The following is an 18,733-nucleotide window of genomic DNA, read 5'->3' as shown; positions in this document are numbered from 1 at the left end:
CTTTTCATTCGGTTGCAGCGAAACCACGGGCTCGAATTTTCACTACCACGTGAATCAGTACGATTTGTATTTCCCGCCGTAAATTTGCGCGGTAAAGCCAACTTACAAATTTTGCGATGCTGGTTCTGAACCTGAAAATTTATTTTTCTTCCATAAAACAAAGATCACCCCTTTTGTAAGCTTCCTGTATAAAGATACTAGCCATGGTCAGGATTTTTTTTTTCCTAGGAACGTTACAGTTTTCATTCTACGCTTTAACATAGGCCAATATTACGTGTATATTCCAAGTTCAGTGTGGTTTTTTCGGGGCTGATGGGTAACATTGGGAAACAAATTAACTTTCTTTCAGATAACATGTTTTGTGCGCGTTCACGCAGTCTGTATGACCTTTGATTCAGATCATTTCAGATCATTTTAGATTCAGATCATATTTTGTTGCAAGTACCTGGTAGAAAACGCTGTATACTGCTGTCATCTTAGAACCCAATCACAGAGTGGAAAACACGAAAAAAACGCGTGAACTAGTTTCTATTAAGTGAGCCACGTCCCCCAACTAATGGGGCAGTGAGCAACGTAACAATGAGGAAAATACCAGATTCTTGACACATTTTCCTCGCTCCCTAATTGGTGCGATTTGGGGAGATTTGAATGATAGTGAAATCCCCAAGAATTTTATTTTTTCCGTTGAAAAAATTTGATGGAAGGCTTTTCCGTCGTGCTAATTATCTTATACATTACATTGAAAAGAAAAGAGTTGGTCGAGCGCCCGGCTTGGGACATTGCGTGGAATGACTCACCTGCATTAAAGGGACCCTAAAGAGGTAAAACTATACGCGCGGACAACTTTCTGTGGCAATGAAGGGGAAGCTACGGAGGCAAATCGAGCACAAGCGAGAGCGCTTCTGAAAAGAGTCCCGTGTTTTCATACACGTCAAGTTTAAGCTGGGGAAGAGAAAACATGAGCACCTTACTAGCAACAGTTAACTATGATAAAACATGCCCTCCGTGGTTGCTCAGTGGCTATGGTGTTGGGCTGCTGAGCACAAGGTGGCGGGATCGAATCCCGGCCACGCCGGCCGCATCTCGATGGGGGCGAAAACACCCGTGTACTTAGATTTAGGTGCACGTTAAAGAACCCCAGGTGGTAAAAATTTCCGGAGTCCCTCACTACGGCGTGCCTCGTAATCAGAAAGTGGTTTTGGCACGTAAAACCCCATAATTTTTTTTAGGATAAAACACGCCGCCGAATGCAAAAGTTCACTTATTTTGCGGCTTTTACTTTCCGCGTGTACGAAAACGCGAAACCGTCGCATGTGAAGATGCGTCGATTCGGCGTCTGTTCCGCTAGTGAGGTAGCTAGGCTCAGTGGAGCCCTGGAAGAGGTGTGCCCACCCTCGCCGGAAGAGGCTCCAAGTCGCCGGCACCCAAGAAGACGACGGAGACCTCGAGACGCTAAATCATTGAAAGAACCAAATAAAGTTTCTCTCTCTCTCTCTCTCTCTCTCTCTCTCTCTCTCTCTCTCTCTCTCTCTCTCTCTCTCCGAGCAACCAAAAGCGCTGTCAAACGCTGCCGGACTACTTGGTGCGCTAACACATGTACAGAAGCCACGCGCCATTAGCTTTCCCCTCATTGCCGCGGAAAGTTGTCCGCCAGTATAAAGCAGTTTACACAATGGAGTGCCCCTTCAAAATGTTATTTACGTTATATTTCGCGTAAGCAGGTTGACTATTAGATAAGATGAAGATCGAAACTCTCTTTTTTTCTTTTGTTTTCTCGCGCCGTAACCGCCTTGCCGGTAGGTCAGCGTGACGTCATGGATTTCAAAGCATTTCTCGTCATCGAGCCGTCTTGGGCTCCAGAACAGTTCTCGAAAGCACCCAAGTTCAGTATCTGACTTTTTTTTTTCTAATAAAATGTAGTCTGTCCCCGATAACTCTACTCCATCCTCACACGTCGTTCGAAGCACTGTGAAAGCCGTGGGATTCCTTAGTCAAACAAATAAGGCCGAACACACCTGGAGACGTATTCACGCATGCGCGACCCGTGGTCACCTCACTGCCACGGTAATTCGGGGTTGTATACGACGTGCATACCAAACGGGTCCTACAACGTGTCACGCGTCGCGGTATCACATATGGCACAAACCGAGCAAAAACAGAACTCTCTATAGTCGGATACAACTTTAGAAAAAAGGGGGCGTTTACTCCTCCGAGGCGGATGTACACGAGCATCCACCAATGGGCGCGCACTCTGGACCGACGTCATGCGCCGGACGGCCAGTGACTTCGCCGCTTCGGTCATCTGGGCGGGGCCTCCCCTTTTTTCTAAAGTTGTATGCGACTATAGCCCCGACACTAGTCTTTTTTCTAACGACGACTTGTCGCTTCGCACTCAAAATTGCCGCCTACATGTTATCGCGCGGAGGGTGAAAGAGCCGAGGACTCGATTCGCGGGCAAATATATCCGCTGGGCGACGCACAGATCTTGCTCCTGGGAGGAGCCATGTGTGGGACGTTTACACCAGAACGACACCGGGGACCTCGCACAATTTGACCACGCGGGGTCACGTGGCAACCAGGCTCAACAACTTGTCAGGCTGCCGGCGGGTACACCTGGCCAATGCCTCCTTTACTAGATGCCCGCCGCGTTGCACGCTTTCCCATTGTAGCGGCGGTTCCCTTCGTTGAAGTTAGTTCAGCATAAATTCCGTGAGGCGGCGCTCATTGCCTTTTCAACTTCCGGCGGATGTGACAGTGGCGGCTGGATGCATCCACCGGCGCGTTACATGCGCGGGCGTCTGTTCGCGAGCGTAATCGCGGGCCTCCGAGACCATGACAGATGCCATGTCAATCTCAGAGGCTGCAGCATGTGATTGCAAGTTGCAGGCGTTCGCCATGAGAGGCACTCGTTGCCTTTTCGCGGTAGTGTTCCTGTATATGCTCCCGCAGGGAGCATGGGAGCATATACAGGAACACTATTTCGCGGAGGAGAGGAAAGGGAGAGGGCCCGGAATTGAGCTACCGTACAACGCAGCAGGCATCTAGTAAACGAGGCATTGAACTGGTGTTGCTCCCGTAGGGTGGCTAGATAGCTCCCGTTCGGCGACGGCGCGTGCATGGCACCCCCTGTGCCTATCACCTACGGTCGCTAAAGGTCGCTCGACTCGGCCGTGTGTGCCAGTCGATCTACGGGGTTTTGTTTGGCTCACTGTAACTCATAGGCCGGAACCGGTCGTGGCGCAGCCTTCGTGTGGTCGCGCTGCTCCGCGGATGGCTTTGGTGATCTCCGTGGTTGTGTGCCTTGACCTCCTTTGCGTCAGGGCAGTCCGAGGGTCGGTCAGGCGCTTGCGTCCTGTAAGACGAACATGGCTGTTTGTGTGTTGAGTGCAGTAACTCAGTTGAGCTGCACTACAACAGCCCCGCTTGTCCGGGAAGGACCGTTGGCCCGAACCAGAGCCTCCCCCGCCCAGTCAGTCCGGGTAGAGAGGGAGCGCTGGGGCCAATGTACCGAATGATGTTGGGTTTATGAGCACCTGTAAGCGCTGGGACGCCGCACCTCCGGGTGCCAAGTCCTCTTCCCATCTGACCACGGCGTGCTATATAGCCCCGAACTGAGGGCGTATGCCATGACTGTAGTGGCGCTATAGTCGTATAATATCGACCTCGTTCTTTTTCTTCTTCATTTTTCTTTATTTTCTCCTTCCTTAAACGCGCCATGGCACGTACCAACAATAGCGGATGTGAGCCAAGAATGGCGCGTCCGCGTAAAAAACGAACGTAATGTTACGGAATAAAGCGGAACGCTAGAAAAGGTAAAGGCTGTGAGAAAAAAAAAGAATAAAGTGCTTGATCGAGTCGCAAGATGGGATGAGTCAACGAGTGAGATAGAAAGAAGGTTAATCGAACGAGTCTGGCCAAAATGAGTTTCAGTTGAGAATAGTAAAGAAAACAGGAATTGACTTGCCAAATGATATACGTTGCTTGAAGGAAACCACACACCGCGTCACACACATCTTTGTGGCCAAAACCTAGCCCTTGTATGTCCCATGGGAGAGTTCATGCCAAAGCGCCTACATTCTAACCAAGATTAGCGAGCGGAGCTCTGAAGAGCCCCTTTCTTCGATTAATAAACCGCGAAGAACAATAACAAAACAAAACAATGATTAATAGATTCATATTTTTCTTACAGAGGTGGCACAGTGGAGACGTGATCAGACTAGAGCTCTGTAAATTTAGATTTAATGAGGAAATTTCGTGATAACGAGCTCCTACTGTAGTCACCGACTTGTCAGCTGAAAAAACCAGCTCGGCAGACAATGGAAGAAGCAACTTACTAAGGAAGCGACTAGAGAAAGCATGAAACGAAAAGCATTGCTGCTGGGCTTGCGTCGTAACTTTTTTTTTTTTTGCAGGTGCTAAATAAGGTTGTAAAACTATGGGAATAAAGAAAAATAAACGACAAGACACGAAAGAGCCCCAAACTTGCCGCCATTTTTATTCGTAGCCGACAGTTAATTCATCAAGGAGCGTGCCGGCGTGCCAATGTCAGGCTAATACCTCTAAAATATCCGCATACTCATCGAGATCTTTTCATCAGCATGTGCGTTATGGAAGCATGCTACGCAAAAACATAGTAATAATAAATCTTGAAACGAGATATTCCTATAAGAAGCACATCTGTGAACCAACCCAGCGAGGACACTGACTCTTTATCTTAAATTCATTTGGGATAAGAACACATTTCGTCAATTTCGCTTCTTTTATCTTTTTATTCTGTATCGATTACATGGACGCTGCAGGTGAATTTTCGCAGTTGGCGGCGAATGTTTACTAATTCCGTATACGTTATACTATTCTATGCAAATACAAGGTCTACGCTCTTGATTAAATTATTTGTCAGATTTTTTTTTATCGCGTCGCGCAAGCAAAAGTCTTTAAACTTTCATTCGCAGCGTATCCCTTTTACGTTAAAGGTTCTGTTAAAATGTTCAAAATATATTAATGCTCGCCGTCTCAAATTGACCAAATTTTACTGCACCACTGCAGCGGCCAGCGTAGTGGCGCCTGAGCGGTGTCACTACGTGTCGAAGCTTTTAAAGACGCCAGAAACACACGGCCATCGTCTGAATAACTTTTTTCCACGCGACGCACACAACGTCAGTCTACTTCCGCTGCAGTGTAGTATTGCCTGCTATATACGGCATCCGAGATGCCCGTGAACTGCAGACGCCCCGCCCCTTCTCGCAGAATCTGCGCGATGTAGAGAGAGAGAGAGAGAGAAAGACAGAGAGAGAGGGTGGAAGGGGGGGGGGGGGGGCAAAGGAAAGACAAGGAGGTTAACCAGAGATTATCTCCGGTTGTCTACCCTGTACCGGGAGAGGGACAAGGAGATGCGATAGGTGAGAGAGAGAAAAAGAATTTTTAAAATACCACACACACACACACACACACACATACACACTTAGAACGACTGAAAGCTGAGCTGGTTGGTAAGGATTCATTATGCAAAAAAAGAAGTGAGGCGTGCAGACAGATGTGTGCGTGTCACATACACACACATACACACGATACAGAACTGCTTCTGTGGGCACTCTCAAGCAGTCAACAAGTCATTGCGCGCGGCGGCTGTTTCGGCGTTGGACCCCCTTTCCCGGCTCGCCGTCCATTCAGAGCATTCGATTTCGCCGCCCGAGCAAGCGTAACATGCGACACCCGACACTACGGGTGTGACGAACGCTAACAGGCTGCATGCCTTCCTCTCTGCAGCGGCGGCGACTCGGTGTTCGCTCGCTTCTCAAGTGCGCTCTTACGTCGTACCCCGAAAGTCCAAGGATTGCCTTTCCCCACGGCAGTGAACGACTTCTCGTGAGTCGAAGGTAGCCTTCCCACGGGAACTATGTACCGTAAGACAGACAGCTTTGCCGATGGCGCTGATCCGAGATCCGGTAGCGATGCATACACGTGAATCCAGTACTGCTCCTTGTCCCATATATGCTCTGGCAATGCCCTGCGTTACGCAGCTCATCGCTAACCACTCTAACCGACTGGGAGGCAGCCCTTAAGAGCGGCGACCTCTCAGAGCAACTACGGGCTGTCCAGAGGGCCTGCGACAGGGCGGAGGACCACGATCTTCCGACCCCGACGTGGGTGCGGCCCGCGACGGCTACGGGGACTCCCTGAAAAGGGAGGTACCCTAACGCCGGTTCCTCAGGACCATTAATAAAGTTCTTTGTCTGTCTGTCTATCTGTCTCTTTCCCGATGGCTGCACATGGCAAAAGCGACGTCACTGCGCTGTCTGACAGCAGAGCATCGCATGTGCTATGGCATTCCTCGTGTACTAAATACAGCATCACAAGAAGTTCGACACAACCTTGCTTTCTAAAGAATAGTTGTTGATGTTTCTGCCACAGAAGGATGTCGGCGACACGTGCTGTACTATATACTACTACAACTTTATACTTTTCTCGGCTGGCTCTCAAATTTTAGTATCTCAGTGACTGCAAACGTATGCAACATACGCGCTTAGAAAGCTGGAACCCAAGTTTCGGAGCCAACTCGACTGTTTCCTCGGTAGTAAATTAAATGGCGGAAGGCGGCACGGGGCTTCTTTGCATATTTTACATTACGGATGGAGATTTTAAGTGTAGCACACACATTACGCGTTAGAACATCCTTACGCTGTATACAAATTGTTAGTGTACTGTGTTACAGCTACTATTTCAAGGCAATTTGTGTATTACGCTCAATCTGAGTGCATTTTTTATCGGCTGAACTTTACAGGTCGCCAGTTGCATCTGCCAGTCTTTGTGGTGTTTGGTTCGTGTCCCCCTTTCGGTAGAAAAATAAACGCCAACATACCGCCAATAAAATTCTAACAAGCTTGCAATAAACTTCCAATAAACTTCTAACAACCTTGCAATGAACCGCCAGTAAACATCTAATAAGCATCCAATATTCTCCCAATTAACTTCGAGCTACTACTCAATATGCTTCCATTAGGCTTCCAATAAACTTATAATAAGCGTGCAATCAACTTCAGATTCTAATAAGCGTTTATATTTCGGTTCCAATAAACAAATAACCTTTCCATTAAGCATATGACAAGTTTTTAAATAAACTTTAAATAAACCTAGTGTTTACTTCTAATAACTTCCGGCCCGCTGGGGTTGTCATGGCACTGCGGTGCAGAGAACGAGGTTGCAGGTTCGTTTCAACAGCGAAAGCCACATTCTGACGCAGTGTGGAATGTGAAAGTGGACATGTAATCGCGCCTTAGATAGATGCCCGTTATAAGAACCCCTTGTAGTCTAAACTATTTCCGATAGGAGACGCCCGAAACAAGACAAGGAACCACATCGGTTAATGGTTTTGCATAGTGCAAGTTACATTCGCGAAGCTTGATGCTACTGTCACTAGGTCGTCTTACACGTAATTAAATTTACGCTCCGAAACTCCCACTCGCAACACTGCTCGCGTTATTCTGCTGCTCCCGGCTCAATTCATTCATTTCATTCATTCATTTTATTTCAGCATTACGGTATATTACAGCATGTACAAAAATGCTGGGGGCACAGACTAAAAGCCAGAAGCTTGACGGGGTCTGTACCCGATAGTTGCACTTTCACAGGGACGACAAAAAATGTTCGTATGCGATAAGCTTACAATGCCAAAACTATACGTTTGAAAAATAAAATTAAAGTGTTGAAATTAACATTAAACCGGAATACTTTACTTTTATGCACGACATCAAAACTTATGAAAACTTGGAGAAACTTTTCAGCCCAATATCAAAACTTAACAGCAGCAGCTTTACAGAAAACAATGCTGGTTGTTTAAAAGAGTAGGTGATGTATATGCAATCATTTGTTGGCCATAGTTAGTAGGGGTCCGTGGTGTAAACCAAAAAGTGATTTCGCGCGTGTCATAAGCATGCATTCTTTCCGTTAAATTAGCAAGTTATTTCAAGCACAGATTGTGTGTTTTAATGTCTTGTTTGTAGCGTGTCATTAGTAAAGAATCGTACAAGTCGGTAACAGGTATTACGTTTAGGTTTTTACAGATGGGCCATGTGTGTGCGTTATACGGAGCACTGACAATCAAACGGACAGCCTTTTTCTGTAATCTAGAAAGCCTCAGAACGTTGGAAATTGTGGTGGTTCCCCAGACAAGGTAGCAATAGCACAGTTTTGAAAGGAAAAGTGATTTATACAACAACAGTTTTACTTTCTCAGGCAAAAGAAAACGTGTGCGCGATAATATACAATCAGAAGACTTCTCCAGACAAGCAATGGAAATTGGTCGCACCTTTGTTCTCCGCGCCACAAAAGCTGGACGCTATCTTTATACATCATTTATTTTACAACAGTGCACCTTAACGTGCAATCAATCGACATTTCTTCTTTCCCAGAAGTTCTCCTCCATTGGTTCGTAATTTGGCAGTACTCATCCTTCCTGCAGTAGCCATTCCAATTGGTCTTGAGCTTTCCCAGGAGTTCTACAGGGGTCTCAGACTTGGCAGCAGCCTCTCCCAAGGCATGAGGGAGAGGTGCTGCTGCTGTTCCAGAAGGCGTGCAGACGGCGAACCATTTCCCACGCCAGGCTGAGTGTGTATGCGGAATCGGATTTCGACGGCGCCTGAACACGAGAAGCTCAGCGCTTCGCACAACACCGCCTGAACAGATCATGACAACGGACGTTGCAGGTGCGAGGCGCGAAACAACGCAGGCAGACGAAACGATACCTCTTTGCCTCTCCCGCATGGTGGAGAGAACATGCCTCCGAAAAAAAAGGGGGGCACCACGATCAGTTTATCCAGTCTCTCGCTCACGGCTCTCAGTGGCTGCTGCCTTGTGCTGTAGACCTGCCTGTCCGGCGACTGCGCTGCAGGCCCGAACCTCGCTCGATCGACGGCCCCACGATCAGCTCATAGCAGTCGTGGGAAGCAGCAGTGGTCCCACGGAATTTCTGGTAAGTTAGGACTGTTTTTGTCGCGGGCGAAATTGCAGAGTCAGGCTTGCCGTCTTTAAAGTGATTGTGATGCGGCCACACTGAACGTTTGGTAAGTGTCGATGAGCGCGACTGTTTGCGTTGTCTTTGTAGTTGCAGAGAGCTGAAGGCTTTATCTTTATCTTAATCTTATCTTAATCTTATCTTAATCTTTGAAATGATTGTGGTCATTGCACGAAGCGTGCCTCGAAAGGTAGCGCTGTTCAGGCCGAGCAGGTTAAAAGTGTACATAAGGTTAAAAGTGTACGAAGACGTATTTAAAGGAAATGGCGAATTTTCCTAACTTACAACACAGTTAAACAAAAATAAAAAGCTGAGCATGGTGGCAACTGCCATCACCCCGTTTCAAAGGGGGCGCTCCTACCTGGGACATGGATTTTTAAACCACCTATTGTTGCTACCCGCAATAATGACATTTGCTATTACGTGTTGCCTGTAATCGCTGTATTGAACAGCAAAATACGATGTTTCGATTGGTTCGTAGAGAAATCTCTGCTGATGATGTAAACAAGTCAAAGGGTTCACATGAAGACGGTAATTTGGAGAGATAAACAGTGATAAACCAAAGGAATCTTCAGCCTTGACCAAACGTTTTGACAAAACGTTAGCTTCAGCCTGAGGCTTCCTTTGTTAAGCCAACCCACCGTTGTTATAACTACTAATGTACAGTAATATAAACGTATGAACAAACAAACCGTGTCTGAACGAAGGAAAAACCACGGTAAGCACGTACTATTACGGCATATTAGTACTCCATGCTTCTACTGTGTGGAAAGCAGCGAGTCGTGGTCACGTGATCGTATACCCAGAACGGCACGACGACCCCAGCGCAGCATGCTGGTGGAGAGAGAGAGAAAATGATAAATGAAAGGTAGGGAGGTTAACCAGGACTGAGCCCGGTTGGCTACCCTACACTGGGGAAAGGGAAAGGGGGACGGAAAGATGAAATGAAGAGAAAGTCCACTGGAGATATCAGTCGGTCACTCAGTCCGGATCGCAGGCGCTGACTCAATCCGGTCGCTTTCAAATATCGCAGCAGCGCTTTTGTGGCCGTGGAGCATGCTGCGCCACCATGGTGCATGGAGCATGCTGCGTCACCATGGTGCCAGTATACACACACCTAGTACTGGCGCCATTCTGGGGGCGACGCCAGCTACGATGAGCCGGACACCAGGGAAGGGACTATGCCTGCCATTTGCGCACGTTCGTTACCAGTGGCGTAGCCAGAAATTTTGTTCGGGGGGGGGGCTACGCCACTGGCCCAATATATATATATATATATATATATATATATATATATTTATATATACATTGGGCCAGTTCGAAACCATAGCTGACGTCAATGCTTCCATGTTTTTTGTCTGTTTATTAAGTAAAGAAAATATCACATGAACTTTAGAACTATATCAGTTCGACACCAGGAAAGCAGTGCATGCCGCTGATATGAAAAATTAAAAGGCAATGAACTGAACAAGTTCATTAAGAACAAGCTCCTTAAGAGGAAGCTTTAGCTCGCGTGCTCCTATTTAAGTACATGTAGAAGGGGAATTAGTTTTTCCCTGCAACCACTTCACCAAATTTGACGAGGTTTGTTGCATATAAAAGAAAAAGTTTAATTCTAGTGACTACTGGTTTCGAATTTATCATTTAGGTGGTCAATTATTTATTAAACATTGGCCAAAATTGAAAAGTTTCAGAACACGAAACTATCAAGTTTAAAACTCCATGACTCAACAATGAAAAAACATATCACAATTCTGTTAATTGCATCTAATAATACATCTACAGCGGACAAAATAAATTTGCTGCACATGAATCTCAAAAAAAAATTAGTATTGTGGAAATACGGCTTTTGCAGAACCATTGTACACAACGTAACCAATTCACGTAAGATACAAATTGACACCGCAAACTCGTCCGCTTTGACTGTTGTAATAAATGCCGTTTACAGAACCACAATATCTGTTCTTCATGCATAGCTGTTAGTTTGTAAACGTACTGCTTCTATTTTTTCAAACTTTCGAATTTTTCAAAATATCTTAAACAAAATTCAGGCCCTAAACCGAAGTTCTGTTTCCTACAGACACTAGGATTTAACTTTCTCTCTCAAATGCAACAAATTTCAATAAAAGCGATTAGCAGGATTATCTCAGAAAAGCGTTTCTGCGTTTTACAAGTATTTGAATAGGCCGCGTCGGCTTGGGCCCGAGCTAAAGCTTCCTCTTAAACAATTTATCGAGGGATCAAATACATGAATAATAACTGCATCGTCATTGCAAAAGATGCTGCAAACGAATTCTTGAAAGCTACGCACTGTACATACAAGTAAAATATATATTTTTTCATAAAATATTATACTCGTATGTGCCAAAAATTGCGCCCAACATAACTGACGTCAATGCTTCCATGTTTTTTGTCTATTTATTAAGTAAAGAAAATATCACACGAACTTTAGAACTATATCAGTTCGAAACCAGGAAAGCAGTGCATGCCGCTGATATGAAAAATTAAAAGGCAATGAATGAACAAGTTGAGGACAAATATGTTAATGAAACTTTGTCATTCAAGAACAGTGCTTACATTCTTGTACATATGCAATGGCCAGTGAAAAATCTCAATGACATTGTCGATGGTTTTGGCCCGGTCTTGGAATGTCTTTGCAACGTCCTTTGAACCGTTTGCTCCAACGCTTCACAGTGGTCAATGAAATGAAGTGTTCAACGTACACGGCAGTCATATGGTGATTAATTTATGTTTTGGAAACACCTTCAGCTGCCAAAACTTCGCGACACCGAGCTGTTCAACTTTTGAAGTGTCCATTATGTGACGCAACCATATTCAGCCCACTGTATGAGAGCATTAAAGAACATTTATCTCCACACCTGTGTGTCACTTTTGTAAATGAGACATGCCGTTCTCCTACGCACATGCCTCGCAGATAATAAACCGAACCATTATTGCGCGGTTAGGGTAGGCTCACTTTCATTTGACTCACCCTCGTACATTATAAATGCAAAGGTACAATCGGATATACAAATGCGAAAATACGGCTTGATAAAGGACAAAAAAGCATCACTGGAAACAAAGTTCACTGCATGTATACACAAAACCTCGCAACAAGATATTTAAGTATACGTATAAGTATCCAATGAGTCTATGTATGTAAGAAGAAGTAACTGTATATAACGCGTCAAACAAGGCAAATAAACATGTTGCACAATCATAGATTCACAGAATCCTAGATTCCGCCCCCATTCCATCCACTCCCCCCGATGTAATGCGCGCGACGGAAGGCGGCGCGCTTGCTCCCCGCTTTTCTCCTTTGCGCACACAAGACAGCCACCATCGTCGGCTCACCCATTCCACCTCCCCTCCTACGCTTTCACTCGCGCATACAGCATGCAGCGCGTGGTCACGATGTTATCACCCTTGGACTTTATACGAAACATGAGGGCGACGGCGACGGCCGGAATGCGCCTGGAGTGTCCATATAATTGCTTTCGCAATCATATAATAAACGTATCCGGCAACTGAAGCGTCCCATCGCCCATTACTTTCCGCAAAAGAAGTATCAAAATCGAACTTTCACCATGCGACAATTCGCTGCGCCGCAACAATGTTTTTTTTTTTCCTGTGAGGCGGAGGCACCGAAATGAAAAAAAAAAACGCATAGGAAAGTATGTTGGCCAGAATTGAATGCCTACTTCGGGCACCTAATGGGGCTACGAAAGGAATACCGAAGAAAACATGAGACGCTTGGTCCACTGAGAACCATACGCATACTGCTCAGTATCCTACAGCGGCGAAACAAGACTTTCCGGAAAGGTTCCGCTCAAGGAATGTGGTGCAATCCTTCGAGTCCCCACAGTGATGGCGGCGAGCGACCATTGTTTTTTTTTCTCGTCTGCTAGCCAGAAAGCGTCCAAAACTCTGTCAGGTGAAAATCCACTCGGCCAGAGCAAACCGAACGCGCACCGAAGTGCACCGCACGGTGGTCGGGGCCATACGAGAAAAACGTATGCGCTCTGGCTGGCTCTGGAAGCCCGCGAGTAGGGTAGCGAGAACAAAAAAAATAAAAAAATTGAAGAGGGTCAATGTGTTCTCGCGAATAAAAGTCAAAGTAGAAAAAATAAATAAGAACGTAGTTACTTTGGCTGGCTTTAGTGTCTTGACATGGATGTTCTGGCGTAGGTTAAAAAAAATGTTGATATTTTTTTATGTGACATGACGGCACAAATGAACCACCCCAACGCTTCGTCTCATTGGACCTCGCTGCCTGCTTTGTCAACTCGTCTGCTAGTGTGTTGATTTGGCTTGTCTCGTTGTATGTTCGGATGTAAGACTTTAGAAAAGTCAATAGACCTTTGGCGTCAAATGTTTATAACAACATTAAACCCACAAAGTTCCGCAATTGAACATCTAAAGCACAACTTTGGAAATGTCAATGCACCTTTAACATCAAGAGCTTATGAGATTTATACCCATAAAGTTTCGCAATTGATATCCATGCGCTCCATAGATTCCGTGGCCTCAGTGAGATGCCGCGGCGAGACCGCTCACCATCAAAGCGCCCTTGAAACTTTGTGCTCGGATGGGACTGCTTGGCGTTATGTGATTCCCGGTGTATGGGCGTTGCCACGAAATCCAGCCCGAGTTTGCAATCTTCCTGGTTAAATGTCTTTTCGAGCGTCGAAAAGACATGCTAGACAAAATTCAGGGTAATTTCCGGCGCCGGGGGTCGCTTTGGTCGGCGGTGCATGGACAGCACGAAAAAATTTCGGGGGGGGCTGAAGCCCCATAAGCCCCCCCCCCCCCCTCCTGGCTACGCCCCTGTTCGTTACGTCACGTGCTGGCTACATAAGTGACGTTGGTTTCCTGTCCAACTCAGTGAACAAGGAACCCGCACGCGGTTCCGAAACGTCGGCTTATGCATCAGACTTAGTCAGTGACCGTGATCCCCTTCATTCTGGGGTTGTCAGTGCACATCGGCCTGCGACAGCTCCCAGACTCGTGTAGAAACCAATGTAAGAGTTTGCTAATTGCATAGCACGAGTGCGCGAGGGCATTTTTATGCCAACGACCCGGGAACGAAATGAGCAAACTTATTTATGGCGTTTCACAAACCGCTTCACCAAAACTTCAGTTCCCGTATACTGTAAAAATGCGATTTGAATCTACATTATTCTTTACACGTCGCTGTTAAATGCCAGAAGAAGTATCTTCGTGTACGTAGACAAATTTGCCTCTCACGTTTGATACGGCAAGAAAACTGCTTGTCAGCATTGCGAATGTGGCAAGTTGGCGCCGATCCATCTTCAACTGTACCACTTTTGACAAGGAGAAGCGACAGAACACAGGACATGCGTTGACTACTAATTGAAATAAGCACAAGAAAACGGCAGCTTAGATACCATAACACGTCATTCCCGCAACCCGTGCCTATAGGGCACGCAGCCTGCAACTATATAGTGATCAGACGCCAAAAAATTTCTATCAGATGACAAAACCTCAGAATAACTTTTGTTCTAAGCTACCGCGTCGCCTTGGCACAGAAATACGTTATTTCGACGCATTTATCGACACTCCATCATAATCTATGTCTCAAGCGGATAAGGATCGACGTTCTTATTTCACCATATCAATACAAATGAGCTTTTGAAATAGTATTTTAATAGTTTAATGTGATTAGGTGCTGCCCATTAGTGTTGACTCAGAGACAGCCAAGAGAAACACTAAAACGGGTTTACACTAATCGGCGTTCTTTTAAACGTGCACTTCGTTAATTTTTTTCGTATTTGTTAAATAGAAGACAAAACGAAGGTCAAATTTCAATTATTTGAATTTCGCGGTCTAATACCAGCAGCTGTAGATCAGCATGACGTCACCGATTCCAATTTCTCTCTTTCGCAGTTGGCCGTTGTGGCTCCGTCGAACTTTCCGAAAATTACTTAGTTCTGTCTTTGGCTGTTTTCTTAGAATACTACGCAGACGGTATTTGCCGACTAAATCCAAACTACGCCAAAGCATGATGCGGTGGAAATCGATGACGTCATGGCTCGCCCGTCTTTCGTTGTAGCGTCTTGTTTATTGAACATCTTCTAAACGACAGGAGTGACATTTATTTTCCTATTGTAGAAAGGTAATTTACTACTACAAATATGTATTTTTCCGCTTGCAAGCCCCTTTAGGGCTGAATTTCGGTCCGAAATGTTTTCGAAGAAAGGTTAAGAAACTTGTATCGCAGTCTGCAGGAATGCGACTCGCCACGATGCTGGTGGTGACGGTGACATTGTCCTTGCCGCCTTGTGGCCGAGGTGCCCGGTTGAACAGAGCCAACGGCGGGTACGAAGACATAGTGGTGGCCATTCACCCAGCCGTCGAGCCGGACGAACGAATCATCGAGAACATCAAGGTACGCTCTTGCTTTCTAAATGTTTAATACTTCTTTTTTTGACATGTGATTTCCGTAGTCCTCTTATGACCTGAATTTCTTACATGACGGAAAGTACTTCACTTGAAAGCAAATGTTTTCGTATCATCAAAAGCTCTATGCAGCAGGGATAGCTTTCGAATAAAAAAAAAAAATCGCAGTTTCGCCTTTACGGCGAAGCGATCAGTGCGATAGCAACATGCCGGAATAGTACACGAAGTGTAACGGCTTGTAGCTGTAGTGGCAGTATCAATTGACGTAAATGTAGGCTGACTGAGTAAAAACGCCTGCTGTGGCGTGTGTAGAAACACGAGCAGATTAAAGCTCGACTACCGCAAGCAGCATGGGTCATAGAACCACAGGGTCTTGTCGACGTTGTCGCCTTGTGTCGCCTTGACCTTGCGTTCCCGTATATGCGGCGGCATATGCTAACGGTGGTCACCATGCGTTGCGTCCCCTTCGTGCTTTTGAACTGTAGGGTTTTGTCGACGTTGTAACTAATTGTAACTTGCGTCATTACAGCGTGTGAGAGAGAGAGAACTCTTTATTAGAAAAACAGAGAATTTAGCCGGCGCGTATATAATCGCTGGCATACTACTCTGTATAGGGATGGGGAATGGGATTAAAAGATTCCAGAAGAGAGTGGGAGAAAAATAGGAGAAAAATAAATATGAAATGTCCGAGTGGATCTGATACTAATATTTACAGGTGACATGGCGGGTAAACTTAGGCTTTTGTTATGAAGGGTGCAATTTTTAAAGCTTTCCGATTAGACCAATTTCTGATGGGTATTTGAACAATAAATCCAAAACCCGTCGCTGTTTTGAAAGGCCGGGCATTGTACCTAAGATGCTCGGTAACGTTAACGGTTCGTGGCAAATCATCTCCATTTGTCGCTCAAAAAAATGAACGCGGGGCATTCTAGTAATGTGTGCTCAATTGTCTCTAGGCTGCAACAGTTATCACAGTATGGGTTAGTGGTAAGTCCTATGCGGTACAGATAATTGTTCGTGTATCGAAGACGATGGTACAACGTCTCTAAGTGTCGAGGAAGTGGTCGTGGAATTTTCGGTCTCATTTCTGGGTCAATGTAACGCAGGAAGTTATCTTGGTGAAGCGACAGATTCCAGATGCGGTTTTTTTCTTGATAGGCATATATGCCATGTATGAAGCGTCGGATTTTGTAAAACATGTTCTTTTGAACTTGCGGTATTGAAGTCCATTTCTGGCAGCTTCATCCGCTCTTTCATTTCCCGAAATGCCGGCAAGGCCAGGTATCCACTGGAACTTTATGCAATGCCCAGCAGCTTGTAGTTACTGCAGCGCGCCTGCACACGCAGCAATATATTTTGAGTGCAGCTCTTGGGCGCCCGTTCCTGCGGCGAGCGTCGGCGTCGTTCGTCGGCGTCGTCGTAACCGAGCGAACGAGCACTGCGAAAGGATGAAAGAGCGAACGCGGAGCACAGCGGGGGATGAAGGACGGCGATCGCGAATAGAGCTCGAGGAGGAAAGCGGAAGCGGAGGGTATGCGGAAAGCGTGAGAAGGAAAGCGTAGTGCAGCACGCACGGCGAGCTTTGCGGGCGATGCGACGGCTACGAGATGGCGCCAGGGTAGCGCGCGTCGTCTGTACGGGAACAAAGCGCTGCATGAGCGGAGGTCTGTCTGCGGCGGCTGCTGTGAATCGCGCGCCCACGCGTCACGGTTAGCGAGGCAGTCGCGCCACACTTGGCTCCATTTGCAACGTGGCGCAAGAGGCACATTGTCCCCGCCAGCCAATTTATCGCGACATGAAAGCACCTATAGACCTGCGCTCAAATTTCTCATTAGGGAGTATCGAAATCGACGGTGATTTTATGCGAAGCATATTACTAGAGCTCAACCCAGCTCCTCAGGCGCGGCGGTGTCGCCTTCAATACCACGTGACACCGTGACGTCACGACAGAGGAGAAACGGGGCTCCAACTCGCGCCGTCGCTCGCGCCGTCGCGGCGGTATATAAGCAGCTGCGCTTGCCTCTGCTAGACACTCACGAGGTGAGATGCCTCCTGGAGACAGAGCTGCTCGTTGAAATGAGAAGCGAAGGTTGCGGCGTGCTACAGAGACTGTTTCTAGGTGGCTTTGCTACGGCGCAGCGACTACGCGCCCCGCATCGGACGCGGTGAGCGTCGAACAACGCAGCGTTCGGCGCGACAACGAAATGTGCGCCTGAGCAAGCGCCGCACGCCTGAGCTGACGCCGACGACACCGGCTTTTCTGCGACACGAGCTCCTTAACGCTGTCGCGTTAAAATAAAGGCTAGTATGCTTCGCATCCTGGGCTTAACCTTAGAAGCCACAGCCATTTTTTCTCTGCATCTGAAGTAGCGAAGTGGTATTTGCACACATGCGGGCCCACCTTGCTTCATCGTGATTAGCGTCTCGGCCGGCGTTCTGTCAAAACGCGGAGAAGGGGGGGGGGGGGGGGGGCGTGTAGGCATGTTTGCGCCATTGGAGGGACACGGTGCTCCGCTGTGGAAACCACGCACCGACAGTTACTATTTTAGCCACCGCAGCCTATAGTTGCTACGTGTGGGACAACGATGACACAAGCCGACAGCTCTGCATAGTCTAAGTAGGCTGTGTTACAATTCGTTTCAGCAAGCAAAGTTGTCTAACCCGCGGTTATATAACAATGCTTCTTCTGTGCACCAGCCTCTGCGACTGGAACATGAACACATCCAGGCATATTTCGCCACATGGTATTAAAATTCTGACGCAGAGGGAAATCGCACATTTAATGTGAGTAACTTCTTCGAAAAATATACTAAATATAAAGGAATCAATATTTTTATATGTAATAAATGACGTCGAAAATCACGCTGAGTTTTTTGCATGTATTATTGATGACACCGAAAAACCACGCTGCGTTCCTAAAACGCGCCAAGCAGGTCATCGCGCTGGCTTGCCCATGGGAAATACATAAGGATGTTCCGTTACTGAGGCATGCGCCCATGGCCTAATGGTTAGAGGATCAAGCTGTTAGAGTGGCGCGACTGCCTCGCTAATCGGGAGACCACGAGGCAGCGCGTGGGTGACGCGTGGTCGCAATTCACAGCAGCCGCCACAGACGGACCTACGCTCATGCAGCGCTTTGTTTCCATATATGGTATCGGTGACGTCATCGGTGAACGGAGGACGCGTGCTACTCTAGCGTCATCTCGTTTCCATCGCCGCCGCAAAGCCCGTCTTGCTCGGCGCTACGCTTTTCCTTCTCACGCTTTCGTCATATCCTCCTCCTCCGCTTTCCTCCTCTCGCTC

The 18,733-nt window shown here is 46.8% G+C and overlaps 1 protein-coding gene across 1 annotated transcript in view; it reads left to right on the top strand.

The window, feature by feature from the left end:
• Positions 1 to 8,836: 8,836 nt before the first annotated feature.
• The window catches only part of LOC135919269 (calcium-activated chloride channel regulator 1-like), a 40,350-nt gene continuing 30,453 nt past the window's right edge, over positions 8,837 to 18,733 (top strand). The window contains exons 1-2 of the mRNA XM_070521314.1: positions 8,837 to 8,968; positions 15,252 to 15,419. Of these exons, the coding sequence (XP_070377415.1) occupies positions 15,261 to 15,419 (159 nt within the window). The 5' untranslated portion in view covers positions 8,837 to 8,968; positions 15,252 to 15,260. The remainder of the gene's footprint in view (positions 8,969 to 15,251; positions 15,420 to 18,733) is intronic.

Source organism: Dermacentor albipictus, chromosome 7 (assembly GCF_038994185.2).
Source record: "Dermacentor albipictus isolate Rhodes 1998 colony chromosome 7, USDA_Dalb.pri_finalv2, whole genome shotgun sequence".
NCBI lineage: Eukaryota > Metazoa > Arthropoda > Arachnida > Ixodida > Ixodidae > Dermacentor > Dermacentor albipictus.
The sequence above is the reverse complement of the archived record's forward strand: the minus strand, read 5'-3'. Positions and strand labels throughout refer to the sequence as shown.